The 19,249-nt window shown below is 45.8% G+C and overlaps 5 protein-coding genes across 11 annotated transcripts in view; 2 read left to right on the forward strand and 3 right to left on the reverse strand.

The window, feature by feature from the left end:
• Positions 1–711: 711 nt before the first annotated feature.
• Positions 712–7,385, forward strand: LOC6529322 (MAGUK p55 subfamily member 7). 4 transcript variants are annotated; one of them, XM_039372952.2, is made up of 9 exons: positions 712–1,077; positions 3,266–3,374; positions 3,436–3,713; positions 3,772–3,903; positions 4,307–4,336; positions 4,661–4,828; positions 4,916–5,237; positions 5,396–5,689; positions 6,105–7,385. In XM_039372952.2, the coding sequence occupies exons 2-9, from the start codon at positions 3,332–3,334 to the stop codon at positions 6,623–6,625; spliced, it is 1,788 nt and encodes a 595-aa protein (XP_039228886.1). In that variant the 5' UTR covers positions 712–1,077; positions 3,266–3,331; the 3' UTR covers positions 6,626–7,385. The 4 variants fall into 4 exon arrangements, with proteins under 4 accessions (XP_039228886.1, XP_039228887.1, XP_039228888.1 ...); XM_039372954.2 differs by having other exon boundaries at positions 713–1,077; positions 5,513–5,689; XM_039372953.2 differs by lacking the exon at positions 4,307–4,336.
• Positions 7,268–10,627, reverse strand: LOC6529323 (spermine oxidase). The gene is made up of 2 exons (XM_015196699.2): positions 10,471–10,627; positions 7,268–9,103 (listed from the first exon to the last, which is right to left on the reverse strand). Exon 2 carries the CDS (start codon positions 9,086–9,088, stop codon positions 7,559–7,561), a length of 1,530 nt encoding a protein of 509 aa, XP_015052185.1. The 5' UTR covers positions 9,089–9,103; positions 10,471–10,627; the 3' UTR covers positions 7,268–7,558.
• Positions 10,628–11,369: 742 nt separating this feature from the next.
• On the reverse strand, positions 11,370–13,931 carry LOC6529324 (syntaxin-6). 2 transcript variants are annotated; one of them, XM_015196698.3, is made up of 4 exons: positions 13,775–13,931; positions 12,877–13,034; positions 11,893–12,594; positions 11,370–11,736 (listed from the first exon to the last, which is right to left on the reverse strand). In XM_015196698.3, the coding sequence occupies exons 3-4, from the start codon at positions 12,494–12,496 to the stop codon at positions 11,660–11,662; spliced, it is 681 nt and encodes a 226-aa protein (XP_015052184.1). In that variant the 5' UTR covers positions 12,497–12,594; positions 12,877–13,034; positions 13,775–13,931; the 3' UTR covers positions 11,370–11,659. The 2 variants fall into 2 exon arrangements, with proteins under 2 accessions (XP_015052184.1, XP_002090329.1); XM_002090293.4 differs by lacking the exon at positions 13,775–13,931 and adding an exon at positions 13,137–13,564.
• A 324-nt stretch (positions 13,932–14,255) lies between these two features.
• Positions 14,256–16,061, forward strand: LOC6529325 (phospholipid scramblase 1). Its single transcript, XM_002090294.4, has 5 exons — positions 14,256–14,383; positions 15,057–15,230; positions 15,289–15,680; positions 15,790–15,933; positions 15,991–16,061. Exons 1-5 carry the CDS (start codon positions 14,299–14,301, stop codon positions 16,018–16,020), a joined length of 825 nt encoding a protein of 274 aa, XP_002090330.1. The 5' UTR covers positions 14,256–14,298; the 3' UTR covers positions 16,021–16,061.
• Positions 16,062–16,282: 221 nt separating this feature from the next.
• LOC6529326 (pneumococcal serine-rich repeat protein) overlaps positions 16,283–19,249 on the reverse strand; it is a 43,665-nt gene continuing 40,698 nt past the window's right edge. For all 3 annotated transcript variants that reach the window (XM_002090295.4, XM_039372950.2, XM_039372951.2), the window contains one exon: positions 16,283–19,221. In XM_002090295.4, the coding sequence (XP_002090331.3) occupies positions 17,246–19,221 (1,976 nt within the window). In that variant the 3' untranslated portion in view covers positions 16,283–17,245. The remainder of the gene's footprint in view (positions 19,222–19,249) is intronic.

Genomic DNA, 19,249 nt, shown 5'->3' on the forward strand with positions numbered 1-19,249 from the left:
CTGGAACCTTTTTCCTAAACACCCTGTATTTCTTCCGCTCTGCATTTCTGCTGACCTGCGCAGATTCCACCCCCAGCAAAAGTCCAATTGGCGCTCTGTGCTCTCCCACTTTTAGATTTCCTACTCTCCGGTGGTGCACTTCGTCCCATTCATTTCCGTTGTTGTTCCACTTACTCAAAATCTCGCGACCACACTCTTTCAAATGAATTTGCTTCACTCTTGTTTTGACTTGTGAAGAGACCTACAGTGGTTTTCAGTTTTTTTGAGTAAATACGACATTATTTAAAATATTTTTGTAATAAACATAAAAAATATTTTAAAGAGAAGAAAGGGATGTACTATTTAAATATAAAGATTATTTTTTTTTAGATATGTATCTGCAACAAATTTTAAATAAAAGAGAGTTTGTGTTATTTTTAATGCAACTATCCACAATACTTTAGCATATCAAACCATCCCATAAAACTTAAATGATAAATAAAAGAGTTTTATTTTTTTAAACGACTAGACACTAATTAAATTTAAAATAAAAGAGATTTTATTTATTTTTGAATACAACTATTAAAAACCTTAACATACGAAACCATCCCATAACAAATAGTTGATTTAGTTCTAAGAGCAAGCGTTAAGAGAGCCGAGTTCAGCGCTCTTCAAAGAGCTGGAGAGATTCGCGAGATGGCAGTTCCCTCGACGTGGAAATGAATTCCTGGCATTAAACGTTGTTCTTTGCCCATCGTGTGCAGTCGCTCCCGCTCCCGTTATTCGCCGTTCTGGGATTCCCGCTGGCGGACTCTAGTGGCCATCACCTTGATAATCCTTTTGCCAAGTCCTGAATGTGAAGTGCTGTATTGGGATCCAAGCATATCCAGATATAAACGGTTAACTAAGCTAGTGCGCAGTATAAGAGGCCTAAAAATAGCGAAAATAGCAAAAATAGCAGAAATGCCGTGTTTTGTGCCTCTGTGTGTGTGTGCGTGAGTGTCTGCGAGTGAAGTGGAAATTTAAAAATAAAACAACGCTGGGACCCAACCGAAAACCGTCTGTTTCGTATTGGCCAACTGCCCAGAAAAACTCCAGGTGATAATCTCCGTTCGAATTAATGTTCGTTTTCTTCTATTTTCTGGGCAGATTTTGTTGTTAATTGAATGCTCGGGGGAAAACTTTTAAGACTCTCTCAGCTGCTTCTCTTTCTCTCTGCGATTTCAATGTCTTTTGGACTTTCTCTTAAGCCACCGCTATTTGCAGTATGACCAGATTATCACTCGTTGCAATTACTTGGAGTTTTCAATTACCCCCGTATAGAAGGAGTGATTGGGGGGCGTTGAGTCCTGGCACCTGCCTTATCTACTGGCCACAAGGACTGTCTCTTGACGAACCCCGAGCAACGTAATTATTCTGCATTTGGCCAGACCTCTTGGCCCCTGTCGACATTTTTCAGCGTAATTAGTGTGATTGGGGCCAGGCTTCAGTCGGTTTCTTGGCTTCTGCTTGCCTTTGGCTGATTGACAGCAGTAATTGTGGCAAATGCAACAGCCCCCACAGGGGATTGCCTTGAAAGTTCGGCCAAACCAACCAAAATCGTACCTTTACCAAGTCAAAAGTTGACAACTACAGTCTAGCCCATCTCTATAAGGTTTAGAATATTGGGTATAACCTAATTCGTAAAAAGCGATATAAGAACCATATTCTACATATATGCTTGGCAAATACCACTCACTTATTTTACGACGAAAACTTAATGTTGACAAATGAGACTGGTTAACTGGCTGGAATAACACAAAATGATGTCCTTAAAATCTCAACAAATTGTATAGGGAACAGCTTTACCTAAAAAACATTTATTTGTACAAGTAAATTGTAATTGATGTAAGAAAGAAGTGCGTATACACGCTGGTGGTAGTTTAAGCATCCTGTGATATCCTGTAGTTAAAACTTACCACCCTCTGGAAGAAGATGCCCTCAAATGGGGCTGCAACCCTCGGATCCCACGCACTGACGTCGCTGCAGCTGAAACCCTGAAAACTGTTTTAGCTCGTCCTTTTGCTGGGTGGCTGTGAGTGCCGACGAGTATGTAGTTCAAGGTCGTTGGCCAGGTTTTGGAGAGTGTCGGAGGGCCAAGTTGTGCGTTTTTCGCATTACCATATAGGGAAGCAGAAACTGGAGAGGCCGTGGCAAGTTGAAGGACATGCAAGTGCCCCACTTGAGACGCTATTCTTGGGCTCCAGAAGCGGCCACTCAGTTGACACTAATCACCGCCCACGTTCCGCAAAACGTGACACTAATGAGCGCCGGTCATGCAAGAAGCCAGCGTGTTGGTGACCTCATGGAATGTGGCACCTGGTCAAGAACAGTCCTGCAACGCGGCAGCACGGCAACAGGATGCGCAGTCATTGAACAGTTAATGGAGTGCAGACTGCAACGAGGGGCGCCAACATTCCGGGCCACTGGGCAGATGAAAGTGGGCATAAATCCAACGCCTGCTCTAATCATATCGCCCCCTGGCCAGAAGCCAACTGCCAACAGCAGCGGACGCCCCACTTGGCCGGGCTTAATGTCAGCTAATTGCATTGGCGGCCTGCTGCCCGGGAGCTCTTTAGACTTAGTGTCGTCAGTAGGTCTCCCCGGGTCTCCCCGACTCCAATGTTTCGGGATCAACGAGGCGCAAACTGTTGTTATGGTAACCACACAGTGGAACCTCTTTAAGATGTTTTTAAAAAATGGTGAACTAGATCTTAACAAAAAGCTAAACCACATGTACATATTCATGGAATACAATCATTATAATTCTGAACTTGGTATTCAATATGACATTTGTTTCTTACAACTAAGTTTTAAAGTTGCCACATATTTTTCCTAAAGTCAAACTGTAGTTAAACTAAAATTGGAAAGATTATCGTCATATATCTGCATTTTTTTATATTTTGTATGTACTACTTTATATTCGACTTGTAGAAGTAGAACTGTATATTAATATCGAAACCGAACTTGGGCAACATTTCCCAGTGTCTGGTGTCCTTTGGCGAGTGACGCAAAGTAGTCGCTTCTATGACGTGGGGGTGGTTATGGTGTTTATGGTTATTGGGTGGTCGGTGGTGGGGTGTGGGTGGTTTGTGGGAGGTGGGAGGTGGTAGCCTTGAGCCTGGAATTATCATTTGGCGTCGGCCTGGCCCCGCTGCCCCTTGTTGACATGTTTATGCGCAAATTTACGGAGTCGCTTTCCGGTTGTTGTTAAAGTCCCATATCGATTTTGTTAACTCGATTATAGAAACGGCGCCAAAGGATATCTTTTAGAGGATAAGCAAGGACAGTGACTCGTCGACTGCGGTGTGACATGCTAGAAGCAGTTATGGCATCGGACATCAACTGGGATCCAGGTGAGTTGACTGACGCACTCAGGCTGTCAATGAAATGATGAATTAACCTTTCGTTGCGCAGCTCTATCCAAACTGATCAGCACGCTCAAGGAGTCGGAGAATCTGTCCAATGACCAGGAAATCGACTTCCTGAAGGCCCTGCTTGAGTCCAAGGAACTGAACGCTCTGGTCAATGTGCACACGAAGGTGGCCAAAGTGGGTCGCGATGATCGCCTGGCCCCCGTGCTCTCCACCTCCGCCCAGGTGTTGTACGAAGTCCTGGAGCAGCTGTCCCAGCACTGTCACCTGAACGACGACTGCAAGGAGGCCTTCCACCTGCTGCAGGACTCCCACCTGCAGGTGACCTGTTTTACATTGATAAATGAGCATTTTTGGTAAATATTTCATTTTATTCCAGCACCTTCTGTTCGCCCACGATGCGATTGCCCAGAAGGACTTTTACCCGCACCTGCCGGAGGCGCCTGTCGAGATGGACGAGGACGAGGAGACCATCAAGATTGTGCAGCTCGTTAAGAGCAACGAGCCCCTGGTGAGTGTTTGTCCAGTGGCACCAGCGCTTTCCATTTCCATGCCCATCTCATCGACGTGATCGCTGTGCTATTGTGCTGTCCATCGCTTTCCACCGTCCTCCGTCCACTTTCGACCATCGACTTTCATTTCCGAACCCCGCCCCGACCTTCACCGCCTACCCCTCGCCTTCGCCTTTGCCTTCGCCATTGCCAACTGCTCCTTTCTGCGCCTTCATTCATACTCGTTCTACTGCTGTAATCGCCTCCATGTCAACTCTTTTCAATGCTAATCAATTTTGTCAACTTTGCCTTTGTTAAACTCGAATGAAATCGAATCAATTTCTCGAATTCGCCCATACCAAACAAATATGCATTTGTTAACCAAAAATGTTAAAATCGAAAAATGTATAAAAAATAACACAGGCAGGAGCACAGAGTGCGGAGCCAATTGTTGTAAGTAATCGAATGTCCATAGCCGTACAAAGTCCACTGTAAGAAATAAAACAGAAACCCATTCGCCAAGCACTGAAAACCACAAACAACAGCCAGGAAGCTGGGCACACACCAAGATACATGTACATGTCACATACGATACCATTACCATCCGTTGTACCCATTCCGTTGTTGTTGCCGTTGTGACGCATCCATCAGATACACCAACATCTGGAACATCGGAAGCCGCACTCCACACAGATACACAATCACACACACACACTCCACACGCACACATACGCGCACTTTGTTGGCTCTTAAATAACACACATTGCCTACTTTTAGGGCGCCACTATAAAAACGGACGAGGAGTCGGGCAAGATAATCATCGCCAGAATCATGCACGGCGGCGCTGCAGATCGCTCCGGATTGATTCACGTCGGCGACGAGGTCATCGAGGTCAACAACATCAACGTGGAGGGCAAGACGCCGGGCGATGTGCTCACAATACTGGTAAGTAAGCTTAGTATTTATAACATTGCATTTATAGATTTCTTCTCACCTACCATCTAACCCACTGAATACACTTTATATTGGCAGCAAAACTCGGAGGGCACCATTACCTTTAAGCTGGTTCCCGCGGACAACAAGGGCGCCCAGCGCGAGTCCAAGGTGCGGGTGCGGGCCCACTTTGACTACAATCCGGATGTGGATCCATACATCCCGTGCAAGGAGGCGGGTCTGGCCTTTCAGCGCGGCGATGTGCTTCACATTGTGGCCCAGGACGATGCCTACTGGTGGCAGGCGCGCAAGGAGCACGAGCGCTCGGCGAGAGCCGGCTTGATTCCCAGTCGGGCGCTGCAGGAGCGCCGCATCCTCCACGACCGTACACAGAAGAACGGCACCGATCTGGACTCGAAGCGTAAGCATTCCACGTTGCCGGCCCATTGGTTCCATAGCATTCGCTGCTCATTTTCTCTCCATGACTAAAATTGCTCTAATTTCATGCTTCATCTATGCCTCCTCATCTAACACTGAATCCAACTCCAATTGGCCCCATCCATGCATCGCCATCGCCAGCCGGATCATGCGCCTCACTATGCACCACCCCACCTGGCTCCCCGCGCCTGCCTGCAAGTAGCAGCACCTCCTCCTGCCGCCAGCCCAAGACTAAAAAGATCATGTATGATTTGACAGAGAACGACGACTTCGACCGCGAGCAGATTGCCACGTACGAGGAGGTGGCCAAGTTGTATCCACGGCCCGGAGTCTTCAGGCCCATCGTGCTCATCGGAGCTCCCGGCGTGGGACGGAATGAACTGCGCCGCCGGCTGATAGCCCGGGATCCCGAAAAGTTCCGCAGTCCGGTGCCGTGTAAGTAATCCACGCGGCTACTGATCGTATTGAGACTTCACTCGCTCTGTTTGTTTAATTATGTTTACTTTACTAGTTTATCATTGGATTTCGTTTGCTCACTTAACTTGCTGACCAAATAAGCATGTATTTAAATGCACTAGTGTTAAAATGAGCAAGTGACCAAATGAAGTTGTATATAAAAAAAATAGCAAGAGACCCAATAAACTTGTGTAAGAAATGAACAAGTGACCAAATGAACAAGTATAGAAATGAACAAGTGACCAAATGAACAAGAGACCAAATGAACTAGTGTAAAAAATAACAATTAACCAAATGAACTTGTGTATGAAATGAACAAGTGACCAAGTGAACAAGTGACCAAATAAACCTCTTTTTGAACAAAGTTAATAGAAAACCTTTTTTTTTTTCCCAGACACCACCCGACCAATGCGCACTGGTGAAGTGCCCGGGCGAGAGTACATCTTTGTGGCCCGCGAGAAAATGGACGCGGACATCGAGGCGGGCAAATTCGTGGAGCACGGCGAGTACAAGGGCCATTTGTACGGAACGTCGGCGGAGAGTGTCAAGTCGATTGTGAATGCCGGATGCGTATGTGTGCTGAGTCCGCACTACCAGGCGATCAAGACTCTGCGCACAGCCCAACTGAAGCCCTTCCTCATCCATGTGAAGCCCCCAGAGTTGGACATCCTGAAGGCCACGCGAACGGAGGCGCGGGCCAAGTCCACCTTCGACGAGGCAAATGCCAGGAGTTTTACGGACGAAGAGTTCGAGGACATGATCAAGTCTGCGGAACGCATAGATTTCCTGTACGGACACTTCTTCGACGTGGAGCTGGTCAACGGAGAACTGGTCAACGCCTTCGAGCAGCTGGTCCAGAATGTGCAGCGCCTGGAGAACGAGCCAGTATGGGCACCATCCATGTGGGTGCAGTAGATCGGTTGCCAAATGTGGAGAAGCATTTCATGCAATTTGTTGAAGAACACCAAAGTATTTTTGCCATACGAATTTAGCAATCTGCTAGAGAAACGGAGAAGAGACACTATTTACCCGTAGGCGGTCCTGCTGGCCACTCCCGTCCGGCCTTAGTCCTTTTCACGACATGTACCTTTTTGCGTAACAGTGAAAACAAAGAAATGAATACAATAATTGACAGAAAGTGAAGGAAATTTAAACTCAACCAGCATCTATCTTACGATTACGAGTACGATAACAATTAAATTATAAAACTTGTTGTACAAAATTTATTTGTGTTCAAAGAATGACTAAATTATAAATGTATGTATTACACGTTGTTGAAATCAAAGTACAGAGTTAATCCCCCCGTAAACCTAATGCTAACCGTATTGTATCTCAGTTGTATATACACTCACTCACTAACTAGAGCATATTGGATATTGGATACAATGTCAAGTTCTGTGTGACATGTCTCATTTCGGAAACTGATTTCACCCAAACGTAGTGAAAAATTGTTGAAAACAAGTGAGAAACTAATAAAAACTATTTTAAATGCGATTGAGAGCGAAGCGTCCTTTGTACGCTATGATGAATTGGAAGTGATGTACATTATTAGCATTATTTAGGGTAGAGAAGACTTAAACACAGCTTTATTGGGCAGCGCACTTGTTGACATATTGACATGCTCACGTACATATGTATACACTCGTAAATATAATCTGTCACCTAAGCTAACCTATGGCAAATGTGTAAATTAGTGGCTTAGGCATATGAAGTCTATCCAGGATGTACTGATCAGTTTCCTTGATTGTTTTTGTAGTGCGAAGACAAAATTCTAATTTTACATCCACCCGTATAACTGGGTCAGGTATCGCCGTCGTCTATACATGTACTACGATATATCGCCTACAGCTAGAGTTGCGATTTAGTCCCAGATCGGGACACGCTTATTCCGTAAAACTGGGCCAGTCGTCTGGCCTCCCGCCATCCCGCCTCGACTGCGCCGTGCACCGTGGAGTAGTAGTGCTCGCTGGAGGCCTCGCCGGCGAACTGGACAATGGGCCTATCACAGCGACTCTGCTGCCACGCCTCGTCCTCCGAGTCCTTCTCCTTCTCCGGAGTGGTGGCCACCACGGTCAGGGGATGGGCTAGCTCCCGTGCTCCCGTTCCCAGCTGCTCCGTGTCCATGGATCGATAGGAGTAGGATCCGCGGAAGTTCTCACTCGTATACCAGGCGGAGGTGCGGAAATTCGAGGGCTCTGGGATTTCCCACTTCAGGAATCTTCGGAAGAGATACATAACTCCAGCCTGGACCTCATCTGAGGGAAGGGTTTCCATGTGCCTGCCGCTCTCATTGGTTATCCAGCCAGCCAGGATCCTTGGCTGATAGCTCACCCTGTAGAAGCCAAAGACGTCTTCCAACCAAGCTCGGGAGGTCCCGCGTATGTCATCTAAATCCTCGTCCCGCCAGAGCAGGGTGAAACCCGTCCAATCCTCGGCCCAAAATGCCTCGGGAAACTCCACAAAGATTTTGTTGACAGTTCCAAAGGCCAGACCATCAATGGCACGTTGTTTCTCTACCGGAAGCTGTGGCTCAAACAGTCGGCGGTGCTGATCCTTGAGAACTCCCAGTGAAACGGTGACCACCACATGGTCAGCTATACAGGTCTCTCCATTGCTCAGTTGCAGCTCCACGCGTCCGTCGTTCCGATTCCAGTTGATCTTCAGAGCACGAGTGGCCAGCAGCAGGCGCTGCTCCAGAACTCCATGCTCCACATTCAACTCTCTGGAGCGCATGAGCAGTCGCAGAAGCTCCACATAGCCCTTGTCCTTCCAGTTCAGCAGGATGTCGCCCTCGCACTCCCAATAGTCCAGGTAACCGCGTCCCGACACTTGTTCTAGCGTATCCGAGGCCTCGACGGAGTTCTCGAATTTCTGGTAATTAACGAAGAACTCCCTGGCCATCTCTGCGTCTATGTCGGAGTTCTCCGGGCGTCGGAGAGTGTCGTAGAACTTGTTGGTCAGATAGCTGCCCAGGGAGCCGCTGCAGTGGCGCAGTTCCAGTTGCCGGGTGACCAGTGAATCGCCCACAATGGCTTTCAGGCGACTGGCCACCTCCTCCGGAACCACATCTCCGTTGGACCGGATGCACATGTAGTTCTCGTACACCGGACCCGTCGACTCCAGCAGCTCCTCCTCCTGTTTCCGGGTCAGTTCGTAAACAATGTTGTCGCGTTCCCCGTGACACCACTGGGCACCCAGATCAATGACGTTGTCCGCAAAGGGAATAGTGTGTATGCGGCCACCTAGGCGATCCTCCGCCTCCACGACTAGCACATTCTGGAAGCCCAGTTCCAGCAGCTTGGTGGCACAGGCCACGCCCGAGGCTCCTGCTCCGATGACAACGATCTTGCGATCCAGGTTCCGCTGTGCGCCACTCATTCCGGGTAACTGAATCTGGTTTGGAAATAAAGGGGTAGCAGAGCAACAGGAGAAACGCAAATTAAATAATAAACACCATGAGCTCGAATGCGGTAGTGTGGGTAAGTGAGTTGCTGGCAATTGAGCATACACTTGAAGAAATTCTAGAATACTTGAAAGCGCATTAATTGTGGCTCGCTTTAAAGACACACTATTTAGGCAAATACATATTGGTAAACCCTTAAAAACTATATCCAACTTAATAATCTTTAAAACTGGTTCCAAAGTAATGTTACAATTACCATTAAAATTTTTGGCGTAAAAAACTATGTAAATTTTAATACAATCAGATATTCGCAGTCATGCCTAGTCTCCTTGATTTTTCTGATCTCCGTACGTGATGTTTGCCTTATTATCCACTGCAAATGTACAACTGAGATTTGAACTGAACATTTGACTAAGTTTACAACAATTAGGCTAATTTGATTTTCAATATTCCCATTGTGCTTTCACAGATATGGCTTTCTGTTTCCCCTTTCACTTTCAAAAATAGCAATGTAAATTGATTTCGCAATAAACCTATCATATAATACAAACTGCATAAACAAAAGTCTGCGCAAGGTACTTGCTGATATATAATATGCTATTTTCAACGACATCACTAGTAGCCTAACATTATAATCTTATAATAACATATATCATTTTTATGAGTACTGATATTTAAGTTATTTGCCACCTTTTGCGCACAGTGCATTAGAAGAATTTGCCTATGGAAGTGGTGCACTGCAATTCCAGACACTTAAGTTTGATCACCGCCCACTTCCCGGACAATAGAAAGTACGTCTCTTGATTGAAAAGTAACGGCAAGCTTGCTCATCTGTTCCGATAACGAATCCATGCCCATGCCCGCAATTCGGACTTTTGATAAGAGTTTCGAAAAAGCTCCCCCCACCAACACCAAAAACCACGAGCAGCACAGTCGTCCAAAGGAAAACACAGGGCCACCAACACATGTAGTCTCGAATATGTTCGCTCGCTTCTGGCTGCATGAATCTATTAATAGCCGTGGCAGCAAAGGGAAACCGGTGGAAAAATCGGGGAGGAAAATCCCAGAAGGAGTATCTAGCCAACCGGACCAGCTGGTTTTACCTGGCGGCTGCCTGAACTCTGAGCTCGGTCAGCGAGAGGAAGTGGGGGACAATGGAGGCGGTATCCATCTTCCTCCGTTTGACATTGATTTTATATTTTTGGCCAACAATTCGCTCAAGGTTTTTGGCGACAACAAAAACTATACAATGGGAAAAACAACGACAAACATCTGAGAGGAAGTCGAATTTTGCGTTACTGCATATTTGGGGGTGAAATTGGGTGGTATGTTCACTACACTGCGCGCAGCCACTCACCAAAATAACTTTGGACACCGTTCAGCCGAAGTAATTCAACAATTGTACATTTCTACCGGGATAGTAAGAGATATATGTATACTATATGCCAGCTGCTGGGAAAACTCCAGCTCCGCGGAAAAGGCAAACAACACTGAACGCCGAAAGCCAAAAACATCACATGGAAACGTGCCGCTCTGCCCGTGTGCTTATGCTGCGTCCAGTGGCGTAGTCGGGACTTTCCGGAGGGGTTATGTTCCCAGCCTTTCGAAGGCACCCCCTTAGGGACGCCCTTGTGTCCACTGCGCAAACTGTAAGCTCGCCAAAAGCTCTGGCCAAAAGCATCCAACACAGCTGAGTGAGTGGGCAAATCGAGTCGGTTGCCGAGTGGTTTTGGGGCGTAGGGAGAACACGAGGAGGGGCCGATCCCCTCTTCTTGTGCACAGAGAAAAATGCATTATACAATTCAATTTACAAAGCATTCGAAATTATCTCTCAGAAGATGATATGTAAAATGCCTAACCTTCTAAGATCATTTTAAACCTTGCAAATATATACAAATATATATATTATATATATTATTGATATAAGTTCCATTTGGACGCTTTTATTTCTTTTTTTCTACAATTTCTCTCTGTGCACTCGTAAAGTATTTCTAGGTGACCCGGAAGAAGTACCTCATTTAGCTTTAAATTAGGAATTTAATTTATAAGTATATATATTTACTCAATTGCATACAAGTTTTTGCTAGATTTGGTTAGAGGAATTTCCTAAGACTCTTCGTTAAATAACTCGTTTGATATTGGTAGGTCCATTTTGTGTGTGTATATATATATATATGCAGATATATCCTTCGATGTATGTACAGGTCAGTTGCAGTATCCTTTGGCCAAATAGGGAATGACAGATCTCTGGAGCACTTGGTTTATAAGTAGTTATCTTTTATTACCCGCCTACATTGACTTTACATGATCATCTGTCCGTAGCTTTGGAATTACATTATATATATGTATATATAGAGGCTGGTAGTAAATCTGATTAAAATTTTTCCGTGTATATACAGCAAGGGAGTTTACATGGAATTGGCTGATAAATCGTTTTAATAATCATAATTTGATGTGCTTCTAAGGGCCCGAATTCAAAATCAAGCTAAGTCATAAATAAATCTAATTTACACTAAATATAAACGAATTGGAAACAACAAAAGCAATTACAAAATAATAAACAATATTATCACAAACAATAACAGTCCGGATAGGATGAGAATGGCGGCCCACTGACGTTTATCTGCGCGAGAAAAAAATGATGAAGTTCAATCATAGGAATCAACAGTTGCAGAAGTATTCAAAGGCTAATTTTGATTGTGGTTCACTGAAGCGTTTAGCCTTCATCAATATTTCAATCAAAATAGTCCTTGAATACCCCAAGTGCCGCACCACTTACCATTATTCATGTGCAAGACTTTGGCAACTTTCTTCATGGTCGTGTCCAACTTGGACTCCGTGGTGTCGAACTCGTTCCCGAAGTCATCTAGCATCACGGCCTGCTCATCGAGCTCTACGCCAATCTGCCGCGAGACCGTCTTCAGGGTTCCAATCGAATCACTGATCATATCCAGCTGCTCATCCTGACCCTGGATCATGCGCTGCTGTATGGACACCGTTTCGCCCACGTACCTATGACTCGGGCTGTCCATGCCGCCGTGATGCGTCTGCCCGTAGTGACTTGGACTGTCCAGGGCGTTCTCCAGCTTGGAGTATTTGGTGCCACTGTGGCGGGAAGCTGCTGCCGCTGCCGCCGACATGGTTCCAGCTATGGTATTGGCCACCTGACTGCCGCTATTGATCAGCGAGTTGCCGTTGGGACACTCCACGAGGTAAGTGCGATCGTTGTGTGGATGCTGATGGTACTCGTTGGAGTTGGAATTAGAGTTGGGTATGGCAATGGAATGATTGTGATTGGGACTTTGGCGATCGTTGTCGAGCAGCGGCTGGTGTGCGGTGATGTCTCTGTCCCGGCTCCGGTTCAGGCTCATCTTATCCTTCATCTGCTTGACCTCATCTCGAGTGTTGTCGATGAAGTGGCGCCGGCTGGAGAGTTCGCGGTTGTCGATCCGAAACTTGCTTGGATTCTTCTCAACGATGCGTATGAGTCGAAATGGTGTGTGTTAAGGAGAAAACCTGGGACACTGGTGACCAAGACAGTCGGTTCAACCGACCTAAAGATATATGTACTATATATATATTTTTATATTTGACTACTGAAAAGAGTAAAATTTAATCTTTAAAAAGCACATTTAGAAGTTTCAAATGGAATCTCTTATTCTTTGGGGGGAAATAAACCAAAGTCTCGAAAGCAATCGCAATTGAATGCCGTTGAGTACCAGGTAACGAATTGATTTTTCAATAGACGTTGCAAAAAGGATATTGATAGTGTCCTCGAGGTCCTCGAGATCCCACTCGATGCTCCGGAGCGAGTTACGCAGCTCGGTGGTGGTCCATTCAGCCTCCGTTCCGCCGTTCTCGCCCAGCTCCCGCCAACGCAGATAGAGGCCGCGGGTTTTGTTCAGAGCTTTGAATACCTCGCTGTGGGGGTGCGCAGGGAAAGGAAAGAAAAGCAGAGGTATAAGTAAGGTGGCACTTTCCACCAACAGTGCAGTTGCCATCTGCCAAATCGCGGACACCTACTCCTTGACCACGAAAAAGGGATCCTCCAGCGACATGCCGCGTTCTCTTGGTGCCCCAAACGGAAACTAACACTCCCAGCAGTTTTTCACCAGCGTGGCGCACTTGACGGTTCTTTTCATGGATTTTTCCGGCCGAAAACCACCCCCCAAAGTCCAAGGGGGAAAGTGCAAGTTGGCAATACCAGAAGCACTTGGGGGATTACATCGGAAGTGGAGCCAACGGGGAGCAAATTTAGGCTTTCAATCCGATCGACAGCAGGAATTTCACAATCGACTAGGTTTTATCTTTATCTATTTCGACCAGCACCGATGTTTGAACAGCACGTTTATTGATTATTGCACTTGAACCCGCTCCGCTTATCGCTCGATTTCCTACGGATTGCGCCGATTTAGCTGGTTCCGCCGATGGCCCAGAGAACACTGTCGCTATTCGCGCTCCAGAGATTAGCCCCCACCGAGCACCACTGGCATTTGTTTACGCCGCTCCCGCTCCTGCGGCTGCGCACCTTTTTATACGCAATTCCAACCCCTTGAATAACCGATTTGAAAACAACCCGAAATGTGGCCAAAAAATTCCGCAACAACAAATGGTCGAAAAGAGGCCAAATGGTCAGCACTGTGGCAATTTTCATGGCTCACCTGCTGCTCGTCGCCACCTCATTTAGCAAACTCCGATCGAAGAACACGGTGACAGAATGTATTTCGAGTATACACGAAACAAATTTTGTTTTCTTCAAAAATTGGTTTTATTTTTGTTTTGCTGCGAACAAAATAAACCGTAAGGATTGGTATGACCTAAGTGCGATAGCACATTTTTCCGCCGATAATTTAGTATATATCGTAGGTGCAGAAAATACGTTACTTAACTGATTGAAATAGGTGGCAGCTCTGCAGGGAAATATATTTAACTTTAAACCGCTAAGCCGCACAAAACAATATTTATAGAAAACTGCGCATCATTGCAATGAATTCAGGCTTACAAAATACGTTTTACTGTAAATATGATGTTGTTTCATTATAAAATATTCAAAGCATCCGCGACAAAAAGTGTGACCAGGCAATGCACACAAAGCATTTTCCCGCTGTTGCGCGACTGCCACACCAACCACCGTTATCCATTTCATTTAGACCGCCGTCAGAAAAGTTTGAAAATTGCTGGCGAAATGTTGCAAAACGACGCGGTGCGGACTTTGCAATACGACAGTGAGATCCGAGTGGCTCAACAGCCAAGTCCCTCAGAACCGAGAGGTAATCAAGGGATATGGGTTTCGAAAACTAACGAAAACAGCGAGTGAATCACCCACGCAAAGGAGCAGCCGACTTGTTACCAACTGATAAGAGGTGCACCGGATTAATTATTATTGGGAGCGAGTGTGTCACAGTTCGACGCAAATATGCGACTACAGGTTGGCTATATCTTATCGGCCAGCGTTTTGTTGTGGTCTGGGCCTCCTCAAGTGCCTTTGTTTGGGGCGATGGAACCGAACCCAGCGATCTTTTCGATAGTGAAACCATACCCATGAAATTAGCTGTATCCTACACCAATTTTTCCCTGTTCAAAGAAAAGTAATAACACGTTTATGGGCCTAGGTTTTGAAAAACCAAAGAACTGCAACAGTTCTAATCTAAACTTTAATATGACCATCAAATAAATTCAATACAGGTACCATTGTTCAGAGGTATTTTTGGATATCTGCTAGTTCATTCAATCGAATTCAACGTAATATTTTAAAAAGTATTCTATTCTTAAACAGTTAACAGGTTCAATTACACTTTCAAAATTCGATATACTGAAATTTTCAAAACACAATGCTAAGGCTATGAAAATGGCTTCTAAAATATAATTCAACAGTGATAATATTAACAGCTTATTTATCTTATGGGAAAATGACCTATAAATGACTTCCCTGTTTGCCTTCAGTTTACGACTCCCATATCAGCATTACTTCACAACCCAGGCCGGAGGCTCCTCGCATCCCGCTGCCGGTGCCGATTGCCACGGTTACGGGCCGAACATTCATCCCACTTTCCGGATACGATTGCCTTGCAGACCTGCCGTCGGTACATATTGAACAGACCTTTGAGCTCAATGATGGTAAATACTAGTCCAACCATACCCAAAATCGTGATTAATATATCTTTACCCTCTGCAGCTCTGACAGCTGTCTCTTCGGAGAACCGATATGTGGTGCGATCCCCACTGGGCGACGCCATCTTCGCGGCCAGCGAGAGCTCCACAGAAAAGAATCGCATAGTTTGGGGAGCTGGACGGCCCTTTCAGATGCACCTTCTGGATAAAACGCACCAGGAAGCTCTGGTCTTCCGCAAAAAACTAGCCCTAGGATCGCTGTGCTGCCAGCCAAAAAGTCTGGAGATTTGGATACCACCTGGTAATGTGCTGGGTAGAGTGGTGCAGTCACCCACTTTCATGCAGCCAGAGTTCTTTATCGAAGATGAAACCACGGGACAACCAGTATTTTGTGTGGAGGGTCCTGCTAACTCGGGATTCTGCTGCTTCTGTTTGCCCAGAGAGTGTTACTTTAAGGTCGGTACAACCTTTGACTTACTGATAAAACAATATTATATGAGCTTGAATGAATTTCAAGTTCCCTTTCAAAATATTCGGAATATACAGCCTTTTTGTTCCCTTCCAGATCCATTCAGGCGGCAATATGAGGGCTTCCATAGACCACAAATGGCTGGCCAGCAAGTCGCAGTACACAACGAATATTTACTTTAGTGATGTCAAGCTAACCGCCAAGGAGCGGGCTTTGATACTGGGATCAGCCTTCCTTCTGGTAATATGCTTTAAAAAAATATAATTTTCCACAATTATATTTTATATTGTTTTTCAGGAATATCTGTACTTCCAAACCCGATTTTGATGTGATTCACTAACAATAAACAAATAAGCGTTGTATATTCACATTGATTTCTTTATTTTTTTCATTTTTTTGTATAAGATTTTATGTTTGTTTGTGTTGTTTTTTCTTCGTTTTTTGATATATTTTACAATAATGTAATAGATCACTTCATTTTCTTGTTGTTTAACCACATACATACATTCAAATATATAGATATATATCTATGTGTATATATAGATTTGCTGCAGCGCTTGCCATAGCAGTTTGTACAATATTTCATTTATCTCTATCAACTTTGTGTAGTTTGTTTATCTAACCTACCGCTTAATACATATATGACAACATATTGATTATTTACAGTTAGCAATTTTTCATCATTTCGTTTCTCTTCTGCCAAATACAAAATTAAAACAAACAATTAAATGAGTCTCGTGGTCTCGTTGTTTAAAGAATTAAAACCAAACTAGGTGTATACATAATTTTTCATTCACCGCTCTTAGTTGCTCGTTAAAACTTGGTGTGATAACAATTTGAAATAAGGAAGAACTACGTGATTTTTCAGATGGTTAAATTTGGATCTGGGCATAGAAAACCAATATACTTTCTGTGGGGGTTCTGGTTCGGTTTGGGGGTTTATTTTTGGGGCTAGGCCTTAAAAATAACACACTTTTCTCGCTCTCGGATCTTTACATTTGTAGATAGACTCACAGCACATCAGAAGTTTTTGCATTTATGCATTTCGAAAACAAATTATGGTTTAGTGTTTATATAGTAATATAGATTTATAAGTGTGCTTGTTGGTTGGCTTATAACTAGGGCTAGCTGATGACGATTCCTTAACCTAAATACTTAAGACTCAGTTCGAAACGATCTGTGTGGGGTGACTGCCTTTTAACACCGTAAAAGGCTTTGTATAAGATTATTTTAGGGTATTCCCCCTAGAGTGTTTACACTGGAATAGGTGACTCGCTTATCTGGCTCCCCTATCGTTTGATTACTACCCGCGATTAGCCCAATATTAGTTGGGCCTATCATCAAGGAGTGGTGGGTCTTATAGGCTAGCTAGAATAAGTTGTGTGTGTGCCCAAATGCGATATGCTTAGACATTTGATATGCGCTCGTTGGAGGTGGTTTGGTCATGGCGGCTCTCGATCCTGGAATTGTAGATGCCGTACTGACCGGTGTCCCGGTGGTAGACCGCGGGATACTGATAACCTCAGCTGGGCTGCAGCATGTACATGTACTGTCAGTTGCTTGCCGCTGCTGAAGCAGCCACGGGAACAGGCAGCTCCTGGCCAGAACGAGCCCGCTTTTCGCCAGTGCTTTCCGGTGGATTATCGCTCTCCTCGCCCGTACTGCTGAAACTGCCCGGTAAACGACGCTTCAGACTATTGTTGAGGCCATTGGCCACCGTTTCATCCTCGGACATCGAGCTGGCTCTCTTGGGTGTGTTGCCAGCACTGTCGTTGTCCAGCGAAGCTATAGCCGAGGCAATGGCGGCACTAAAGCCATCCTCGGACGCACTATCCTGCGAGACAGGACCTGTTGCATCCTGGGCCAGCTGCATCATGCCAGAGGGTGTGGTGTAGCTACTGAGCTTACTAGGATCCTTCTCTAGCAGTTTTTGGGCCAGCAACTTTAGTGATATCAACGAGTTTTCACAGTCGCTTGTATCGATTTCAGTGAGACTAATACCTGCACGTTCAATTTCTGCATAGGTTCCAAAGGGCAACTTCTGCAGGCATTCCAGCTTCTGAACATGCGTCTTAGAGCGCAAATGCTTGGCCAAATGCCCATGGATGCGAAAGGCGATCTTGCAGTCGGTGCACTCGAAGGGTCGCGGGTTCGAGGTGGTTGGCACGCCAAAAGTCGACGTCATCATAACCTTGTTTTTGTGCGCTTCCGATCGCTCGTGCTTCTGCAGATGCCCTTGCGTGCGGAAGGATATGCTGCATGGCTCACACTTAAACTTTCGCTCCATGTAGTGAATATTCATGTGCAGGGTCAGCTGATGCTGCCGCTGGAACGTCTTGGCGCAGATGGTACAGGTGGGACGCGCATCGCCTGCAATGGGTGCTGGCGGCACTCCTCTGCCATAGGATACATGCTGGAGATCGGCGCTCTTGCTAGTGGGAGTGGAGCTTTTGAAGCCATCTTCGCCCACAATCACAGTACGCTGGGTGGGCTGAGTTGAGTTGGCAGTGGATGACGGGGGGACAGGTGCAGCTGTTGTTGTGGTTACTGAAGTAGCTACAGATGCTGCTGGTGGTGCAGGCGGATTTCCAAGTACTCCACTAAAATCATTGACATCCGGTTGCTGCACTGCAGCAGGCAAATTGGCATTGTGTGGCTCCGCGACATTAGGTTTCTCCTGATCCGGTTTGATCTCGTTCTCCTCGTTTTCTTCCTGGCCAATCTGAGCAGGAAGTGATGTTGGAATAACTGCAGCCATTACAGGTGCACTACGAGGTGGTTCAGTGGCTTCTGGTGTCTTTACTTCGTGAACTTCGATGCTAGGAACCTCATTTACACTCATGACGGGCCTGCTGTTGGTGGTAAAGAGAGTGCTACTACTGCTGATTACAGGCGATGCTGCTGTGTATAGAGTGTTGATCAGATAGCTGCGGCTGAACTGACTCTGCTTTATCTTGGCTTGATGCAGTGCATGCTCCTTTATGTAGGTCTGTAGTTGAACATCCTCACCCTCCGCCTCGTGCTTGGCCTGTTCTTCCATTTCGGCAGATATCCGCACTTTGTCCGAAACCGAGATCAGAGTCTTCATGAAACCGCTTTCGTTGCCGGAGGTGCCGAAGATAACATCGTGCATCTGTTGGGCCTGCGATTTGGGAAGATCATGGGCGGGCTGCGGAACAGGTGAGGGGGAAATTGATAGGATGGAGCCGCGCGGCTTAGTGAGATCCATGGGAGCACTCTCCTCGCTGGCCACACTGCGTTTCGGTTTGGACTCCTCCGGATTGGAGTAATACTGTTCCTGCTTCTGGTAGTCAAAAGGTGGCTTCGGCGAAGTGAACGAGCACACTAATCTCTTAGGCTGCGAGCCGGAAGAGCCAATGCTGTTGGCAGGACTAGCCGCTGGTAGGGGTGTATCCTGCAACTGTGGATAAGGCGATACGCTTTGCGGAATTGGAGGCGTCATTGATAACGAGAGCAGGCCTCTGGCAGCTTCGTGCTCTTTTAGTCGGGACTTGGACTCATCCGTATCTGTGAAAAAATTTGAATGAATCAGCAA

Source organism: Drosophila yakuba, chromosome 2R (assembly GCF_016746365.2).
Source record: "Drosophila yakuba strain Tai18E2 chromosome 2R, Prin_Dyak_Tai18E2_2.1, whole genome shotgun sequence".
In the NCBI taxonomy this organism is placed as follows: Eukaryota; Metazoa; Arthropoda; class Insecta; order Diptera; family Drosophilidae; genus Drosophila; species Drosophila yakuba.

What these genes read in the sequence shown, in the direction of transcription:
- LOC6529322 (XM_039372952.2), top strand. Translation starts at nt 3,332, where the DNA reads ATGCTAGAAGCAGTTATGGCATCGGACATCAACTGGGATCCAG. An exon ending in GGACATCAACTGGGATCCAG is followed by an intron (nt 3,375 to 3,435) that starts GTGAGTTGACTG and finishes TTCGTTGCGCAG; the next exon opens with CTCTATCCAAACTGATCAGC. An exon ending in TGCAGGACTCCCACCTGCAG is followed by an intron (nt 3,714 to 3,771) that starts GTGACCTGTTTT and finishes ATTTTATTCCAG; the next exon opens with CACCTTCTGTTCGCCCACGA.
- LOC6529323 (XM_015196699.2), bottom strand. Translation starts at nt 9,088, where the DNA reads ATGAGTGGCGCACAGCGGAACCTGGATCGCAAGATCGTTGTCATCGGA.
- LOC6529324 (XM_002090293.4), bottom strand. Translation starts at nt 13,171, where the DNA reads ATGTCGCTGGAGGATCCCTTTTTCGTGGTCAAGGA. An exon ending in CCCTTTTTCGTGGTCAAGGA is followed by an intron (nt 13,035 to 13,136) that starts GTAGGTGTCCGC and finishes GCACCCCCACAG; the next exon opens with CGAGGTATTCAAAGCTCTGA. An exon ending in AGTCTTGCACATGAATAATG is followed by an intron (nt 11,737 to 11,892) that starts GTAAGTGGTGCG and finishes TTTCTCGCGCAG; the next exon opens with ATAAACGTCAGTGGGCCGCC.
- LOC6529325 (XM_002090294.4), top strand. Translation starts at nt 14,299, where the DNA reads ATGTTGCAAAACGACGCGGTGCGGACTTTGCAATACGACAGTGAGATC. An exon ending in GACCTTTGAGCTCAATGATG is followed by an intron (nt 15,231 to 15,288) that starts GTAAATACTAGT and finishes TACCCTCTGCAG; the next exon opens with CTCTGACAGCTGTCTCTTCG. An exon ending in CCAGAGAGTGTTACTTTAAG is followed by an intron (nt 15,681 to 15,789) that starts GTCGGTACAACC and finishes GTTCCCTTCCAG; the next exon opens with ATCCATTCAGGCGGCAATAT.